This window comes from Silurus meridionalis, chromosome 26 (assembly GCF_014805685.1).
Source record: "Silurus meridionalis isolate SWU-2019-XX chromosome 26, ASM1480568v1, whole genome shotgun sequence".
In the NCBI taxonomy this organism is placed as follows: domain Eukaryota; kingdom Metazoa; phylum Chordata; class Actinopteri; order Siluriformes; family Siluridae; genus Silurus; species Silurus meridionalis.
In genome coordinates this window covers 2,049,202-2,068,145 of record NC_060909.1, presented here as the reverse complement: position 1 = coordinate 2,068,145, position 18,944 = coordinate 2,049,202, and the positions used below count along the sequence as shown (strand labels likewise).

At 41.3% G+C, this 18,944-nt stretch overlaps 1 protein-coding gene across 2 annotated transcripts in view; it reads right to left on the bottom strand.

Moving 5' to 3' along the window:
• The window catches only part of myo1ea (myosin IEa), a 57,737-nt gene that overhangs the window by 12,493 nt on the left and 26,300 nt on the right, over nucleotides 1-18,944 (bottom strand). For both annotated transcript variants that reach the window (XM_046840523.1, XM_046840524.1), the window contains exons 7-19: nucleotides 17,545-17,676; nucleotides 17,118-17,252; nucleotides 16,208-16,340; nucleotides 14,941-15,137; nucleotides 14,775-14,855; nucleotides 13,552-13,638; nucleotides 13,338-13,421; nucleotides 12,181-12,348; nucleotides 8,934-9,019; nucleotides 6,933-7,014; nucleotides 6,524-6,630; nucleotides 4,397-4,495; nucleotides 2,050-2,194 (exon numbers count right to left, since the gene is read on the bottom strand). In XM_046840523.1, the coding sequence (XP_046696479.1) occupies nucleotides 2,050-2,194; nucleotides 4,397-4,495; nucleotides 6,524-6,630; nucleotides 6,933-7,014; nucleotides 8,934-9,019; nucleotides 12,181-12,348; nucleotides 13,338-13,421; nucleotides 13,552-13,638; nucleotides 14,775-14,855; nucleotides 14,941-15,137; nucleotides 16,208-16,340; nucleotides 17,118-17,252; nucleotides 17,545-17,676 (1,536 nt within the window). The remainder of the gene's footprint in view (nucleotides 1-2,049; nucleotides 2,195-4,396; nucleotides 4,496-6,523; nucleotides 6,631-6,932; nucleotides 7,015-8,933; nucleotides 9,020-12,180; nucleotides 12,349-13,337; nucleotides 13,422-13,551; nucleotides 13,639-14,774; nucleotides 14,856-14,940; nucleotides 15,138-16,207; nucleotides 16,341-17,117; nucleotides 17,253-17,544; nucleotides 17,677-18,944) is intronic.

The following is an 18,944-nucleotide window of genomic DNA, read 5'->3' as shown; positions in this document are numbered from 1 at the left end:
GGTATATACTAGTGTGTGTTGATGTGTATTAGTGTGTGTTGGTATATACTAGTGTGTGTTGATGTGTATTAGTGTGTGTTGGTATATACTAGTGTGTGTTGGTATATACTAGTGTGTGTTGATGTGTATTAGTGTGTGTTGGTATATACTAGTGTGTGTTGATGTGTATTAGTGTGTGTTGGTGTGCATTAATGCATGTTTTTGTGTAATAATGTGTGTTCATGTGTATTATTGTGTTGATGTGTATTAATGTGTTGGTGTGTATTAGTGTGTATTAGTTTGTGTTGGTGTGTATTAGTGTGTGTTGATGTGTATTAATGTGTTGATGTGTATTAATGTCTGTTGTATATAAGTGTTTGTTGATGTGTATTAATGTGTGTTGTGTGTATTAATGTGTGTTGTGTGTATTAGTGTGTGTTGATGTGTATTAGTGTAAGTGGATGTGTATTAATGTGTGTTTCTGTGTATTAATGTGTGTTGATGTGTACTAATGTGTGTTGTGCATTAATGTGTGTTGATGTGTATTAGTGTGTGTTGTGTATTAATGTGTGTTGATGTGTATTAGTGTGTGTTGATGTGTATTAGTGTGTGTTGGTATATACTAGTGTGTGTTGGTGTGTTTTGTGTGTTGATGTGTATTAGTGTGTGTTGATGTGTATTAATGTGTGTTGTGTATTAATGTGTGTTGATGTGTATTAGTGTGTGTCGATGTGTATTAATGTGTGTGTGTATTAGTGTGTATTAGTTTGTGTTGGTGTGTATAAGTGTGTGTTGATATGTAGTAATGTGTGTTGATGTGTATTAATGTCTGTTGTATATAAGTGTTTGTTGATGTGTATTAATGTGTGTTGGTGTGTATTAATGTGTGTTGTGTGTATTAGTGTGTGTTGATGTGTATTAGTGTAAGTGGATGTGTATTAATGTGTGTTCTGTGTATTAATGTGTGTTGATGTGTACTAATGTGTGTTGTGTGTATTAATGTGTGTTGATGTGTATTAGTGTGTTGTGTATTAATGTGTGTTGATGTGTATTAGTGTGTGTTGATGTGTATTAGTGTGTCTTATATGTACTAGTGTGTGTTGGTGTGTTTTGTGTGTTGATGTGTATTAGTGTGTGTTGATGTGTATTAATGTGTGTTGTGTATTAATGTGTGTTGATGTGTATTAGTGTGTGTCGATGTGTATTAATGTGTTGTGTATTAATGTGTGTTGATGTGTACTAATGTGTGTTGTGCATTAATGTGTGTTGATGTGTATTAATGTGTATTAATGTGTTGTGTATTAATGTGTGTTGATGTGTATTAGTGTGTTTCGATGTGTGTTAATGTGTATTAATGTGTGTTGATGTGTATTAGTGTGTCTTATATGTACTAGTGTGTGTTGGTGTGTTTTGTGTGTTGATGTGTATTAGTGTGTGTTGATGTGTATTAATGTGTGTTGTATGTACTAGGTGTGTTGGTGTGTATTAGTGTGTTTCGATGTGTATTAGTGTGTGTTTTCTTAAACATTTGGTGCTGTATATTAGTGTGTGTGTATTAGTGTGTGTTGATGTGTATTAATGTGTGTTGATGTGTATTAGTGTGTGATGATGTGTATTAATGTGTGTTGTATGTACTGGTGTGTGTTAGTGTGTATTAGTGTGTTTCGATGTGTGTTAATGTGTATTAATGTGTATTAGTGTGTAAGTGTGTGTTTTTTTAAACATTTGGTGCTGTATATTAGTGTGTTGCTGAAGATTATTGTGTTGGTGTGTATTAGAATGTTGGTGTGTATTAATGTGCGTTATTGTGTGTTGATGACACCAACACACACCAGTTCACTGGCTCATCGTTTCCCGGATCTCTGGTTTGACCCTGAGCTCGTGTTACTCTCTGTAGTGATTTAATCATGTTCTCGCTGGTCCCATGTCTCTCCAGTACATTTCTTCTGTGTTCTCCAGTTACCTGATCGATTACATTTGGGGTAAAGAAACAAGCATTTGCAGCACACACCCATCCTAACTATCGATCACTTTCGGTTCGTTGGACACAGATCAAACAGGGACTCGTACCGATTCAGGTGCTTTGATGAAGAGCTTGGTGCGTCCGAGTTGGTACTGGTCCTGCTCCATGTTGACAGAGCGCAGTAGATGCAGGACGCCCTGCTTCTCGTCTCCACGCCACGCCGGCCACGATTCTTTCGTCAAGATAGCGTACCTAAAAATAGACGAAGAAGATGATGGGAAAAAGTGCTTGCTGGGGTACATGACAACCACACAGCCTAAGGTGTGTGTGATCGAATCCCAGCCACACCAAGATGCGACTCTTGGCCCCTAAGCAAGGCCCCTAACCCTCTAGCTGCTCAGGGGTATAAATGTCTCTCTATATAAGGATGTCTGCCATAAATGTAAATGTTTGCAAATAAAACAAGACATTCATACAGATAACTATATATAAAATAGTTTTGTGGACACCTGACCATAAGATCCGTATGTGCTTCTTTTTGGACATCCAATTCCACGTTCAGTCCCCATTTGCTCCTATAATAAGCTCCACTCTCCTGGGAAGATGTTCCACTAGATTTTGAGGAACGGGTTCGAATCTCCTAGTTTAAGTGAAGGGAAAATTTCTCCTGCACCCAAAAACAATTGTGTGCCTCCAACTTTGTAGGAACATTTTGGGAAAGACCCACATATGCCTGGAAAACTAAGATGCCCCAATACTTTTCCTTCATTCTCAAAAATTCGTACGGATATTCCTGGAAATACGATCACTGTTTATCCCCCAGATCTTTAAACACAGTTGAATTAAAGCTGGCATTGTTCCATTTCAACACAAGATCATTGTTTCCGATCGAAAACTTCATGCCATTATCCAATTACCTGCACAGGATATCATTGTATAGAATATAGCACTTAATTCATGAACTACGTATATAAACATGGCATTTCAGAGCCTTTTGGCGTGACAAGGCGAACAGCCTGAATACAAATCAGCCTTTTAAGACGATGTATAGAAATGCGTCTGGTGCCTATAGCTGTCCACCCAGAGCAGACGGACCAATAAAATAGGAACTCTGTGTGTCTGAGTGTGTGTGTACACACACACCCAGGATGGTGATGGGTGTGTTCTCAAATGGCTGGAGAAATCAAATGGCAGCAGTGTGAATGGAAACTGTGTCTGCCCCACAAGGGGGGTCAGAATATTTCAGCAGACAATAACACACCACAGTTTCTTCAACCTCAGTCACCAATGGATTTTCACCTTGATAATCAGAACCTTATTTTGAAGCTGGGTCAGTGAGCGGATCATGGACACGCAATAACTTGGTCCTGTTCGACATTTGGCAGATCTAAAAAAAGCCCCAGAAGCAGAGAGGGTTAAGTGCCTTGCTCATGAACCCAACAGTGGCAGCTTGGCGGTGCTGGGGCTTGAACCCCTGACCATTCAAGAAACTGAGAAAGTACACAGAGAGGACACCTGACCCAAAGCCATATTCCTTGTTAGCAAGCTGGGATCAGAGCACAGGGTCAGCCATTAAACAGAGGAGCACGGAGGGTTAAGGGCCTTGATTAAGGGCCAAACAGTAGCAGCTTGGTGATACAGGAGCTTGAATCCACAACCTTCTTAACGGCAACCACTGAGCAACCAATTTCCATAAGGTTATTGCATATTCCAGCTTGTCAGAAAGATTGGGTCAGAGCGCAGGGTCACAGCTATAATATGGCACACATCTGAAGCACAGAGGGTTGAAGCCCAACAGTGGCAGACTGGCGATGCCGGGGCTTAACCCCCAACCTTCTGATCAGTAACCCTCTTATCCAGACGCTATCACGTTTCACATTCACAGCTATAAAGCTAAGCTGAGCAATTGAGGGCAAACTCAAGGGCCCAGCAGTGACCTTCTGATAGTGCCGGGATTTGAACCCATAACCTTCTGATCAGAAAACCCCAACCTGTTCCAGCATGATAATGTGCACAAAGTCAGGTCCATGAAGATTGGAGTGGAAGATCTTCTGCTGACTTTACTAACACCCTTCTGGCTGAATGAATCTTCACAAATTTCCACAAAATCTAGTGAAAACATCTTCTCAGAAGTTTATTATAACAGCAAATGGGGACTAAATGTGGAATGAGATCTTATACCCAGGTGTCCACAACCTTTTTTTTTTCAGATTTACACTCCTCATGCCTTAAGCATGAACCTCTTTTCCATTTTCCATTTCACCGCTACTCCTTCAGACATTCTTAAATTGCTCTCATTTTCTCCTCTCTGGGTCTCACTACACTTTTCCACAGCTCTCTCAGACACGAGTACGTTTTCTGATCTAAAGCCAAAACACAACACTTGATCATTTGCACGTCTTCCAGGCTTGAATTCGCTCTGTTGAGTTGAGTGAAGATGCATTTTTTTTGTACCTGTTGAGGAACTTGCGGAAGACTCTCCTGTAAGCGTAGCCGGCGCGTCTCACTCGGATATTTTCCTTTAAACCAAGATACTCCACCTGATGCTTCACTCTGGGGTGAGAAAAAAAAGCAAAGATCATTAAACTATTACTTGTGTGTGTGTGTGTGTGTGTGTGTGTGTGTGTGTATATATACACTAAATTTTGCTTAGCCTATACCCTATTAACACAAAATTATCCCCAATAATTGAGCAAATGTTTCATAGACTAGACAATAAAATGAAAAGTGAAGCGTGTTGAAAATTCCAGACGGTTTTCCGACTCTGAAGAGCATTTAACTTATTTCTTCTCGGCTCACAGAGCAGAAAACCAGACCAGAGACAGGTAACACCACCACTGCTGTGCAAATGCAGCTGGTGTGAACATACGTTGGTGGATTCACACGGATTTATTGTCACATCTGAAGTGCACATTGGACAACGATGCAGTGTTTTTTCCCCACTTCCTTTTTTTAAACTGACTTTGTTTTTTCCCCTCAGCAGGTCTGCTGCTAATCACACAACCAACCAAGAGCCTGTAGGAACCTGCTATAATATATTTTTTTATATACACAATATGGACAAAACTATTGGGATGCCTGACCTTTTCCAGCCTTATGTGGTTCTTTCTCAAACTGTTAAAACACAGCTTGAGGCACACAATTGTCTTTGGATGTAAGAACATGAAATTTTCACTCCACTTGAACTAGGAGACCCAAACTTGTTCCAGCATAATATGGATTGGAGTAGAAGATCTTCTGTAATCGAGCTCTGACCTCAACCGTATTGAACACTGAATGTGAATGCTGACTGCACCCCAGACCTCCTCACCTCACCTACATCACTTTACTAACACCCTTGTGTCTAAATGAATGAATGAATTTCCAAAACAATGTCCTGGAACATATTCCCAGAAGTGTGGAAATTATTATAAATAGGGAATGGAAGGTTTGAAAAAAGCACAAATGCCCGTTACAACTCTCTCATTGATACACTGGGCAGTTGAGTAGCTTTGTGGGGTTGGGATTTGAACTCATGCCCTTCTGATTAGAAGTCCAACATCGTTTCAACTGAGATTTAAAGCATTTATGGGGCATTAGGAACGTGGTCTCAGGTTATCTGATTTTATTTCAGTTATGATTTTTTACAGACACAACGGCTAATGGAGGAAGAGAAATTGATTTGGTCTCGGCCGTACTTAAAAATAGATTTAGAAGAAAAGCAAGACATGGTGAGGAAGTCAGCCAACCATGAAGCTAGCAAACTAGTCTCAGCCTGGGAAAGGGTTTGATCTCCACTTCCAGAGCACTGAATACGACCAGTACCACTGGATTACAGCCTCTGTGGATCTGTTTCTTGCTATAGTAAAATGAGATTCACCCTCAATATGTGAAATGTCTCTCTCTCTCTGTAATGCCATGCGTTGTTATATCACATTTTTGTATTGTATTGATGGTTTCTATAATTGCAACATGATAGTGGTGGTATTCAGAGGTGGATTATATGGAGTAAGTCCCCATTGAAGGACCAGGCTACAAATGCACGGCCCACCACTGATATATATATATATTTATTTATACAGTCTGCTGAATTGAGGTTTTCCCCATGGTTGTTAGATAACCTGAGACCACGTTCCTAATGCCCCAAAAATGCTTCAAATCTCAGTGGATGTTGGATATACACATATACACACGTAAACTGTATATATTACTTACACACACATATTGCTTCAAAGTTCAGGAAGGGAAAGTAAACCCAAACACATCCATTAAAATATCTAAAAACTAAAAAGCTGGGAAAGTCTTGGCCGGGCGAACAGACCCGCACGTGTCTTTGCTTTGTGAACACAAACAGGACTGTGTTTGAAATTTTCTGAGCTTTTCTTTTTTTTAGTGTGTCATGCTTAATCTGGGTCTGGGATGCAAAACAACACAGATGAAGCAAATATCATTTCAGAGTATTACTCATGTCTTGAGATTAGAAGTGCATCTGAGTCACCATGAAGATTATATGAAAATGCTAGGCTTATGTGAAGAGATGGTTAGAGTGTGTGGATTTATGGGCATGTGTGTGTGTGTGTGTGTGTGTGTGTGTGTGTTTACCTGCTCTCCTCCCAGTCTCTGGGCTTCTTAGTCTCGTTGGGTTTGATGCACCGTATGTAGTGGGGAGTGCACTTCATCAGTTCGCTCACGAGGTCGTTGGCTTGTTTCTGGGCAAGAAAATGAGAATAAAATGGAGAAAAGAAAGAAAAAAAAAGAGAGAGACATTGTTTCTTCATTAAGATGTTAAGGTCAGGGATTTACTCCATTTTACACCACTTGGTTGTAGTTACATAACCATTTACAAACTCGTCTTGACACGCTAGCAACACGCCAGACGCTGTATACATGCTAACTTTGAATTTGTGTACTGTAAATATTTGCACACACCCACCACACACACACACACACACACACACACACACACACACACACACACACATATGCACAGGCATCTTCCAGTTCAGCTCACCTTGATTTTACTTCCTGCTGTGGTAGGGCGACCTTTCTTCTCAGCGTTGAGGTTTTCTGAAAACAGCGCCCGAATAAAGCCTCTGTAAAGGACAGAAAAACAAAAATAAAATGAACAGACAGGAACAATTACAGATGAAGTGGAGCAGAAAGGGGAAGAGAAAGAAAGAGGTCGAGAGACTCGAGTGCAGACGAACGGAGCAGACAAGTGGGAAGGATGGAGCGATTTCGACTCGGGTCATCGAAGTTCTGCCGCACCGCAGTGCATGATGTTTTCGAGCTTTAGGGACAGAACGGTGTCCACACACACACACACACACACACACACACACACACACACACACATCACTACCATCGTTTCCTCTGGAATGGAATTTTCCAGGGCTAGAATCCAGAGCATTAGACGTAGTCGCACTGAAGCGTTCCCTGGTGTCACGCGTATGATTCAGAATTCAGAAATGTGCTGAGCGAAAAGTCTGAATGTAAGAAATTCTGGTTGTTTTTTGATCCTTTTCAGCCTCTCAGAGGTATAACCTTTATTCCTATGAAAATAATTTCCTCTAGATTTTGTGGAGAATTAGCAGAGAAGGGTGTTAGTAAAGGAAGAAATCATCGTTAAATTCCTTCGTTGCTCAATAAGGTTGAGGTCAGAGCTCTATAGCAGAAGATCTTCCACTCTAAACCATGTAAAGCATATTGTCATGGAGCTGTCCTGGTGCACATGGGCACTGATATGCTGGAACAGGTTTGGGTTTCTGAGTTCAAAATGTCATGCAACCACAACCATAAACCTCTTATACAAATGTGTAGCAACAATTTGGAGAAGAACCACATATGGCGGAAAGTCAGGTGTCCCAATACTTTTGTCCATATATTATATGATAATTAGTCTACCTTTCATTTTGTCAGGCGCTAAGAACGTTCTGGAGACCGAGTGAATTCAACGAAGGCTTTTTAATGGGAAAGCAAAAAAAGGGCAAGGCAGAAAGCACAGAATAACACACTGAAGCTAGTAAGCTAAGCAACAACCAAACGGAGTAGTTTGGGCAGTCCTGAATGTTCGCAAGCCTCAGCTGTAGAACGGACGATGAGCATGTGGATAAAAAGGGTCTTTATAGGGTGGTGACTGATTTGGACCAGGTGTGGATGATTATTAAGTGGATGAGCTGCTTGGAGTGATTGGAGGGGTTGGCGAGGGTGTGGCTGGTGGATCCCTGACACATTTGATATAAAAAAAAAAAAAAAACAGACTAAGCTGGAGTGGAAGATCTCGTGCTCTTGAGCTCTGACCTTGAACCTATTGAACAATGAAGGTGAACACTGACTGCACCCCAGGCCTCCTCACCTCACCTCACCTCACCTCACCTCACCTCACCTCACCTACATCAGTACCTGACTTTACTAACACGCTTGTACCTGAATGAGCACACAGAAAATCTAGTGGAACATCTTCCCAGAAGAGTGGAGCTTGTTATATGAGCAAACGGTGGCTCAATACGGAATCCTCAGGTGTCCACAAACGTTTGTACATGTAGTGTGTACTTGTAGTTTGTCTTCACGGAAAAAATATCTGAGCGGATATTAGAATCGTAGGTTCAAAACCTTCAAATAAACATGCTGCAGGGCGAAATTTCAGGTGAAACTGTACACGTTTTTAATCAAATACTCAGAAACTGTCATCGTGCAGCTGACCATAACTCTCTTTTATATCCATATTTGCTTTCTTTCTTTGACTAAATGGGAACCTGATCATCTGAAAGGCTTCCTGCAGCATTCCAAATGTCTGTTTTCCCTTCACGTCGCACGTGTTTGCATTGCCGTGACGCACCCATAACACCTAGCCTGAGAAACAATAAGGGGATTTTTGGACCTGCCTACAACACACACACACACACACACACACACACATATTTGTTGCTGCAAGTTAGGAGCATGCTTTGCATATATTAGCATGGGCTTTTTAACACAGGTGCATTATGGGTAGAAAGGCTGACGCACTTACATTTCACTGCTCTGCATGAGCTCGATCAGGTCAGTAAACAGGACGTCTCTGTTACGCTCGCAGAAGCCGTCAGCATCGTAGGACACCTGAAAACACACACACACACACACACACACACACACACACACACACACCTAAATTACACAATATTCACTTGAAAATTGTAAAACAAACCAATATATGGACTTTTTTGTGGACACCTGACCAAAAGTTTGGAACATCACATTCCACATTTAGTTTCCATCCGCTCTTATTATAAGCTCCACTCTTCTTGGAAGATGTTCCCACATGGGTGTTAATAAAGTCGGGTACTGATGCAGGTGAGGTGAGGAGGTCTGGGGGTGCAGTCAAAGTTCACATTCATTGTTCAATAGGGTTGGAGCTCTATAGCAGGAGATCTACTCTAAACCAAGTAAATCTTCATAGAGCTGATTTCAGCTCTTTGTGCACAGCAGAATTGTCATGCTGGAACAGGTTTTGGTCTCCTAGTTCAGGTGAAGGGAAAATTCCATTCTATACAATTGTGTGCCTCCAAATTCCTGGTAACGCTTTGGGAAAGAAAGCACATACGATTGGAAAAAGTCAGGTGTCCCAATATTTTTGGGCCACAAAGTGTGTATGTTTACTTCTTTTACATTCTAAGATGCCAGTTCAAAGAGAAAACATGCCTGGAGAATAAAATCCCAACAAAACGCAAGCAGAAACCTTCCAGTTGCACGAAACCAGGCAATTATATATTTTATTTAGGGACTTTTAGTTGTGTGTGTGTGTGTGTGTGTGTGTGTGTGTGTGTGTGTGTGTGTGTTTGTTTGTGTTGGTGGTTGAAGTCAGGGAGTTATCTGTGGAATGCAGTTATTATAATTTATAATCAGCCTGAAAATAATCATCCAGGACTTCTACCATCCTCCTCCTCATTAAAGCAGCCTCATTAAACAGGAACTATGTGAACTATGTGTGAGGATCCCATACTTTAGTATACTTTAGTCCCATTCAAAAGTATAGGAACAGAATAAGTAATCCTAGTGGTTTTTTTTGCTGTTAATTGATGACTTTGATGTCAGCAAGTGAATTTGAGACCAAAGATCAGAAATTCATCTTCAACATCCTGAACTTTACATCTACATATTTACTATTTACTACTTTTTAATACTCTTTACGTACCCTCTTTGTTTGCAGATCTTTTATTTTGCACATTGTACTTTATAACTTTATACAGAATGTATACTGGTCGGCATAGTGGTAGACAGTAACAAAGTAAATTTAATTTGTGACTGTTCTTAAGTAGGTTTTTTGTAGTTTTTTCACGTATCTGTACTTTTTCTGAAGATTTTCCAGTCAGAGAAACTTTTACTGTAACTTCACTACATTTTATCTACAATATTTTCGAATATTTTCGATTACTCAACTACATTTGGTGAAATCAGTCCTTTTTATTTACGAGGATAAAAACGTAACAAACACACAGAAATCCACCAATCAGGGTCGAGCGCAAGCTCTGTTTTACACGTGTTCTGATTGGCGCTTGGTGTATCTACTGATCACCAACATACAGTTCAGCATCAGTTCAACAGAACATTTAGAGAGGAATAAATGATGAAGAAACTCCAGACTCGAACTCACCACGACACACGTGACTTCATTTACGTGAGTTTTTTGAAGTAGTTGAAAAGAAGGTTTTGGGTTCATGATCATTATAATAGAAATCAATCAGTGTTTGAGTCATTAATATCATTCTATTAATAGATCAGTGTGCTGAGAGTCACATTTGAGTCTTTACACATAAACTGAGTTGATAAAGTAAAGAGTCTTGTGCTAAAAATGATAATAGGAACATTATAGTTATAATAAATCACTACTTTGGATACTTAAGTACATTTGAAGGCAAAAACTTTTGTACCTTTACTCAAGTAAAAGTTTAAAGGGACACTTTTACTGATCATATTTTACCTCATGTATCTCTATTTTAACTCTACTACATACACATTTTTATATTGTACAGTTTGCACTAAGGTTTCACGTTATACTTGTTCTTTTATTTAGCTCTATGCTGTTTGTAGCACCAGAGTTCTGGAGAAAAGAGTTCTGTTTCATATCACTGTCAGCCATATATGGTTAAAATGACAATAAAAGCTTCTTGACCAGACTCTTGACTTGACGTCCACTGATACAATAACTGCATCATGCCGTCCACCCACTGACATCAACATCACCATGCATTTCTCTTTCAGTTTTCATAGATTTTTAAATTCGAACCGTTGCTACCATTAGTAGATCCTTGACCATTACACTACCTCAACCATGCTTCTTCAGGATCATGAGCAGATTCTTTCTTTCTCCACACTGTGACCTTTCAAACACTCTGGTAAAGGTTGATCTTATTACAGAAATTTCTGTAGTTCTTTTGAATTCAAATTCCTTCAGATTCTCAATGCTGATGAATGGCTGAGCCAGAATAGTTCTGATCTTGAAGGCTTCTTCAAACTCTGAATTGTGATACCCTTATCTGTGCCATTTAACACTTATTATTATTTATTTTAGAATTAAACAAGGTAATTGGTGGAATCTGAAAACCACTGAGCTTCTTCCAATGAGCTTGAAGTAGTAGTAGACATTCAGAGGTGAATCATTTTTTTAAAAACTCAAGGTAGCATGACACACCCGAGCAACAAGGAACCCCTGCTAATCAGATGTTCCAATACTTTTGAATAACCTGATCTAAAGCTGAAATTCAGACCATATATTATATTATTAAACCAAACATAAGAATTCGTCTCATCACTTAAGAACCAGAAAATACTTACAAATCAGGAAAATTTAGATACACAATATGGACCAAAGTACTGAGAGAAAACGGTTCCTTTTTAAATTTGACACACAAAATTATATTTAATGTCTTTGGATGCAGCGGCATGAAATTTCCCTTAACTTGAACTAAGAGACCTGTTCCAGCATGACAATGCCCCTGTGCACGAAGCTCTGATTTACATGAGTTTGAGTAGGAAGATCTACTGACTGCACCTGACTTTACTAACGCTCTGGTGTCTCAATGAGCACAAATCTTAAAATCTTGTGGAACATCTTCCCAGAAGACTGGAAGTTATTATGAGTAAATGTGAACTTGATGTGAAATGAGATGTTCAGAAAGAAAACAAACATGCAGCCACGTAGTGCAAACGAAATATTTCCAGCTTGTAGAAACCGTAATCATCTACAAAAAGACAAACGGGCATCAGGGAGCTTCTCTGACCTTCCCAGCATAGTGGTGGATTATAAAGCCTTGATTCCAGCTGTTGAAATGCTCGTGGTTGTTGATCTGCATGCGAAGTTTCTGCAGCATCGTCTGGTCAGCTCCTTCCCCCTTCGCATGCATGGTAGCGCATACGTCATCCAAGATGCACATGATGCCTGGGGGATTCTAGGAAAAGACAAAAACAGGAGAATTCAACTTAATAACTTTAGACAAGTCTAAAAGACAATTCTGATTGGTCACAAATTGTAAGTATTAAAACAAAAAAACAGCTATTTAGGATCAGGATTTAGAAGAAAGCTAAGTGAGAAGGTTCGGTCAGTTAGGGCTCTTCTTCAAGCGTGTTCAGCTACACTATGATTCTGATATTGTGAATGTAATGGGAGTCTATATATGAAAATCTCTATTTCCTAGTTTTTTATTTTTTAGGAAATTTAGAAAATATCTAGCATGTTCCATTCACATAATCTGTCAATTAAGACAGCTCCATGAAGAGTTCCTGCTACAGAGCTCTTCACCTATGAATGTGAATGAGATGCAGGAGCATTTTGAATTTTGCCTCATGAAGATGTAGGTTGGAGTGGAATATCTTCTGCTATTGAACTCCTAACCTATTGAACAATAAAAGTGTATGCTGACTTCACCCCCAGGCCTCCTCACCTCACCTACCTGACTTTACTAACACCCTTATATTTGAATGAGCACAATTCTCCACAAAATCTAGTGGAACATCTTCCTAAAAGACTGGAGGTTATTTACACCAGCAAATGGCGACTAAATGAGGAATGGACGCTTCAAAAAGCACAAATATCCTTCACAACTGTCTCATTTATACACTGAGCAGTTGATGGTTAAGGGTCTTGCTCAAGGGTTCAGCAGTGGCCGCTTGGTGGTGCTGGGATTTGAACTCATGCCGTTCAAATTAGAAGTCCAACATCTAATATTTAAAGCATCTATGGGACATTAGGAACATGGTATCAGGTTATCTGAAAGCAATAAGGGAAACCGGCAAACTATTGCCCCTGGAGATACCTCAATTTGGCACACTATTGAGTTTTATTGGGTGTGTAAAAAACTGTTTATAAAAACAGAGCTCGTATCCTGTCTGAAGGGGAAATCAGCCAAACAAAACCCGACTTCAGCCTCTTGGCATTTACTTTACTCTCGATGAGGTCGCAGACTATCTTGTTGTTAAAGTATTCGATGGGAGTCCATCGGATTCCTTCTTGTACATACTCCTCCTGAAAGAACAAAATACGGGTCGAGAAAAAAAATATTGAAACGTCTTGGAAAACGAGTGTGTAAAGAAATATATCAAAGTAATTATAAGCGTGCCATTACAACTCAAACTCCCAGCAAGGACTTTTGTACCTGCTCGGCTTTCAGTGTGAGCTCGATGAAGATCTGCTGTAGTTTCTCATTCACAAAGTTTATGCAGAACTGTTCGAATCCATTTTTCTAAAACAAAAATAAATAAAGCTATTTTAACAATGAGAGAAACACAATTCTATTCTATTCCCACTGATCCCTCTATCCTCTACCACTGCCCCACTGATCCCTCCATTCTCTACCACTGCCCCACTGATCCCTCCATCCTCTACCACTGTCCCACTGATCCTTCTATCCTCTACCACTGACCCACTGATCCCGCCATTCTCTACCACTGCCCCACAGATCCCTCCATCCTCTACCACTGCCCCACTGATCCCTCCATCCTCTACCACTGTCCCACAGATCCCTCCATCCTCTACCACTGTCCCACAGATCCCTCCATCCTCTACCACTGCCCCACTGATCCCTCCATCCTCTACCACTGTCCCACAGATCCCTCCATCCTCTACCACTGTCCCACTGATCCCTCTATCCTCTACCACTGCCCCACTGATCCCTCCATCCTCTACCACTGCCCCACTGATCCCTCCATCCTCTACCACTGCCCCACTGATCCCTCCATCATCTACCACTGTCCCACTGATCCCTCCATCCTCTACCACTCGCCCACTGATCCCTCCATCCTCTACCAATGTCCCACTGATCCCTCTATCGTCTACCACTGCCCCACTGATCCTTCCATCCTCTACCACTGCCCCACTGATCCCTCCATCCTCTACCACTGCCCCACTGATCCCTCCATCCTCTACCACTCTCCCACTGATCCCTCCATCGTCTACTACTGCCCCACTGATCCCTCCATCGTCTACTACTGCCCCACTGATCCCTCCATCGTCTACCACTGCTACACTGATCCCTCCATCCTCTACCGCTGCCCCACTGATCCCTTTATCCTCTACCACTGCCCCACTGATCCCTTCATCCTCTACCACTGTCCCACTGATCCCTTCATCCTCTACCACTGCCCCACTGATCCCTTCATCCTCTACCACTGTCCCACTGATCCCTTCATCCTCTACCACTGTCCCACTGATCCCTTCATCCTCTACCACTGCCCCACTGATCCCTCCATCGTCTACCACTGTCCCACTGATCCCTTCATCCATTAAAAAAATACCAATAACCATTAAAAATATTTACATCTGAAAAAATCATTTTCAGCAGTTTCTTCTACCTAAAGGAAGGAAACATGAAAATAAAACCTGGAAAATCTCAAATCCGTAGATATCCAGAACACCAATGTTCTCCTCCTGATGATCCTTTACCATGGCTTTATTGATTGACTGGAAGGGAAATAAAGAATGACTTCTACCTACATGTCCATCAATTAGAAGAGCGATTTGAAGAATACGAGAAAAATCTGCCTACCTCTACCAGGTAGTCAAAGACACGAGCATGCAGAGCTTTGGCGAGTGCGTCACGTGTGAAACACGCCTGCTCCACGTTCAGGGTCACGTCTATCGACTCGGATTTGCCTCCCCATTTGCCATCCATCGTACGGCTGGTGAGTTTCTCCTTTAGCCGCTCCTGTTTGATGCCCAGCAGGAAAGCAGGAAATGCCAGAACTGAACAGAGGAAAATGGCATAGTGAGGAGGAGGGAGGGGGTTTCTGTTTCACCAAGGAGAAAGTAAACAGTAAACAAGAAGACCCTTCAAGAACATCACATTTCTCCAGAAAACAGAATAAAGACTGAAACAGTGTTTTTATTAAACCACAACAAAAGGGGACACTGATGTCCAGGTGAAGTTCAGGTGAGTCCTGACACCTCGTCCGGTCTTTAACGTAGCCTACACGCTAAATCAATTCGTCCTTCAGAAGAGAAAGCTTTCCCTATCAGCTCTAGACACAATCCATCATTCTGGGCATCCTCGAGGAAGAAAAGCGCAAAACAACTCCATCTCCATCTGCTTCCCAGAAGACCTGGGATGGATTGTATGTAAATCATCGATCGAAGAACTTGAACTCATAAACAAATTTCATGAATGAGAACTTGGGATGAATGGAACCCTTTGATACCTTTCATACCCTGAGGGCTCTGGACACAAACGGAGGTGTGATGCTGCTATACCACTTATTCAGGATGTGGCTAAAGATGTGAAAACCATTCAAAGAAAATTTACAGCGGACATGAAACAAGCAGATCAGCCGGCGAGAAGACTGGGTAATACTGTGCACTCCTGGGTACAGCAGAGCTTTGTGTGAAAATCATTACTATGAAAGGATAGCGAGACGGGTTGAATAGGTGGAGGGAGAGACGAAGCAAGCCAACTGACGAGTACTGGGTGGGGACAGGGAGAACTGGAAGGGCGGGCTGGCGCAACAGGAAGTTCTGCTTTTCCTTGGTGTAATTTTAGTATGTGATGTAATTCAAACCAGACCTCTGAACCTTGAAATGAGCGTGATTTTCTGGGGTAATTCAGCATGCCTGAGTCTGCCTGGCTCCAATAACACAACAAAAATTCAGCAGAAGGAGATAGAGGGGAAAAACTAGCCAAATAACAAAAGAAATGTAAGAAAACAAGCAGAATGGCTTCTTGGTGACCCAAAAAGTGCAACCAAGGACACCGAATGAAAGGAGAAAAAAAAACCACACACAAAGATATATGGCTTCACACATCCAAAGCGTCTACTCACATTCCTCACTCTCCACAGCGGCGTAGTTCCCAGACTCTTTGAAGCTGATGTTGCCTAGGTGAAGAATTCCGGCGACAATCTGCAGGACCATTGTGTGGTCCTCGCCCGAGATCCCGATAACGTTCATAGCGTGCTAGAGAGCGAGCAAAAGTGCTTCATTTAAAAACGTGCGATGTGTAACCCATTTCTCAGCCTGTGCGCTCTCTAATTTGAGGAACCCGAGCCGTCTAGAGATGTTCCAGCTCCATTTGGACCCCACCTCATGAAGATTTCAGACTTCTCTCTTAATCAATACTCAAAAAAACATTCTACACATGCTGTTTCTTAATCATTAAACATTGAAAGGCTCTGCCATGGAGGAGGTGATGGATCTATAATGATCTCAGATGTTGAGCTAATTTATGAGTTTCTCAGAAGCTCCTACTAAGAAAGTAGGACGTTACTCCTAATCACACGCTCTGGTGCTCATGATATTTCTCACTCGCCAGTGTTTGTAATGTTTTAATGATTTATAATGACAGTTTTGGTGTCGGATGAGGATGAGGTTCCCCTTTTGAGTCTAGTTGCTCCTCAAGGTTACTTCCTCATAAAATCTAACAGTGGTTTTCCTCGCCACAGTCGCCCCAGGTTTGCTCTTCGGATATAAATACAGTACACTAAATAATTTTTTCTATAAATCTTACTTTCTGTAACGCTGCTTTGAAGCAATGTGAATTGAAAAAATAAATAAAACTGAATTTTTATTGAATGGAATTGAATGACTACTTCTGTGGCCTTGTACCTTGTTTTCCTTGCAAGGTAAAAAAAAAAAAAGCAAGAGCGGGCCTATAACTAATCCGTTTTCCCATAACATATATTTTTCCGTCCTCTTTATAATCGAAATAGAAATCAGGTGCAAATTTTCACTCACCCGAGTTTCCTGAAAATCATGTTTGTCGTCAATGTCATCCACTTTGTAGGATCCTGATTGGTTGAGGTATGAGTAGTAATCCAGGTTGGTGATTCCCAGAGTGCTTTTCTGGTCCGCAGTGGCCCCTTCGATCAGCTACGTAACAAACACCAAAGTTTAAGATATTGGCTTTTCAGCTCTAACTTGGAAAGTGCTATGAAACTATGCAGTGCTTCCATCACAAAGCCACACAACAGGGTCAGTCTGATCTAAGTGCATCCCTTCTAATCCAAGAAAAAGAGGCAGTAGACACCAGTTTTAATTCTCATCCCAAGATCTCATGCAGTAAACAGTTATTTATTTTTCTCTATGAATTCCTCCCCTGCTAATATCCCTCCCATCTCCCCAGAGGATAGATTAAAACAGTTCCCTAAGGTCTGTTTCTCACCTGGTAGAAGATGTGAAAGCTTCTTTCTCCAGGGTTCCTCGTGACCACGCGAGATTTTTCCAACAGGAAGTTGGAGATTTTCCCGCCATCTGGTTCACCGCCGGAGCTGAACTGAATCTCAAAGTATTTACCCTGCCAGAAGAAACGCACAGTGTTAAAACAGTGTTTAGACACACATATCCTCACACACACACACACACACACACCTGCAGCTCATTGTCTTGTGTACTTAGACCTAAAGAAAAAAGCCACATTGAGGCAAAGTAAGGGTATGATGAGATTCCCAGCAGGACTGGGGCTCCTGAACACACTGAATCACTTCATCCTGTAACTCCTCCCACAACATGACTGTTCCACGTCTAATCTAAACGTGTCGCATCGAATTCATTCCCCTGAACTGCAAAATTCAACCGAACCAAAAAGAAACGAAATAATGACATCAACGAGTCTCACTAATTAAATTAGGAGTTTCAAAAGTGTAAAAGTGATTTTTTTTTTAGTTAGGGTTTGGGGGGTAGGATTGGATGGTTGGGGGATTAGAAGGTTACGTTTAGGGGGTTAGGGTTGAGGGATTAGAAGTTCATGGTTAGAGTTAGGTGTTAGGGTTAAGGGATTAGAAGATTGGGGTTAGAGTTACAGGTTAGGGTTAAGGGATTAGGGAGTTATGGTTGGGAGTTGGGGGTTAGGGATGAGGGATTAGAAGGTTAGGGTTAAGGGATTAGAGAGGTTGGGAGTTAGAGGTTAGGGATGAGGGATTAGAAAATTAGGGTTAAGGGATTAGGAAGTTATGGTTGGGAGCTAGAGGTTAGGGTTGAGGGATTAGAAGGTTAGGGTTAAGGGATTAGGGAGTTAGGGTTGGGTGCTTTGGGGTTAAGAATAGGATTAGAGTGTTGGGGATTAGTGTCGGGTGGGTGAAGTCTAGGGTTATGGTAGGAGGGCTGGGGGTTAGGGATTTGGACTAGGTGAAGGGTATTAATAGTATTTGGAATAATATCATGAAATTCAGATTAAAGTTAGAGAGCTGAGATAAATCTAACAGGCTATTATTCCATTCATTTTTGCTCTTTGCTTCCATTCCAATACAAACAGGTCTCAAACAGCCAATGCACACCTCTCTGCAGTGACTAAAACAAGCATAGAAATAGAGCGATTCATGTTTACGAGTTCACAATAACTGTGCATGTCATTCTCCCTTATATATTGTGAAGTATGCTCACGCTCATATATCAGCCTGGCCTCTGAATACCAAACCTGGATCCACCATACCCTCTGTCTCTTCTCTGTTTCCAGCTATTGACTTCAGCTGGCCCTGTTTCACACGCATAATGCAGCCAGAAAGAGAAAAGAGAGGGTAATAATAGGATTCCCTTGCTCTTGCCTCTTTTTCTCCCTCGTTCTAT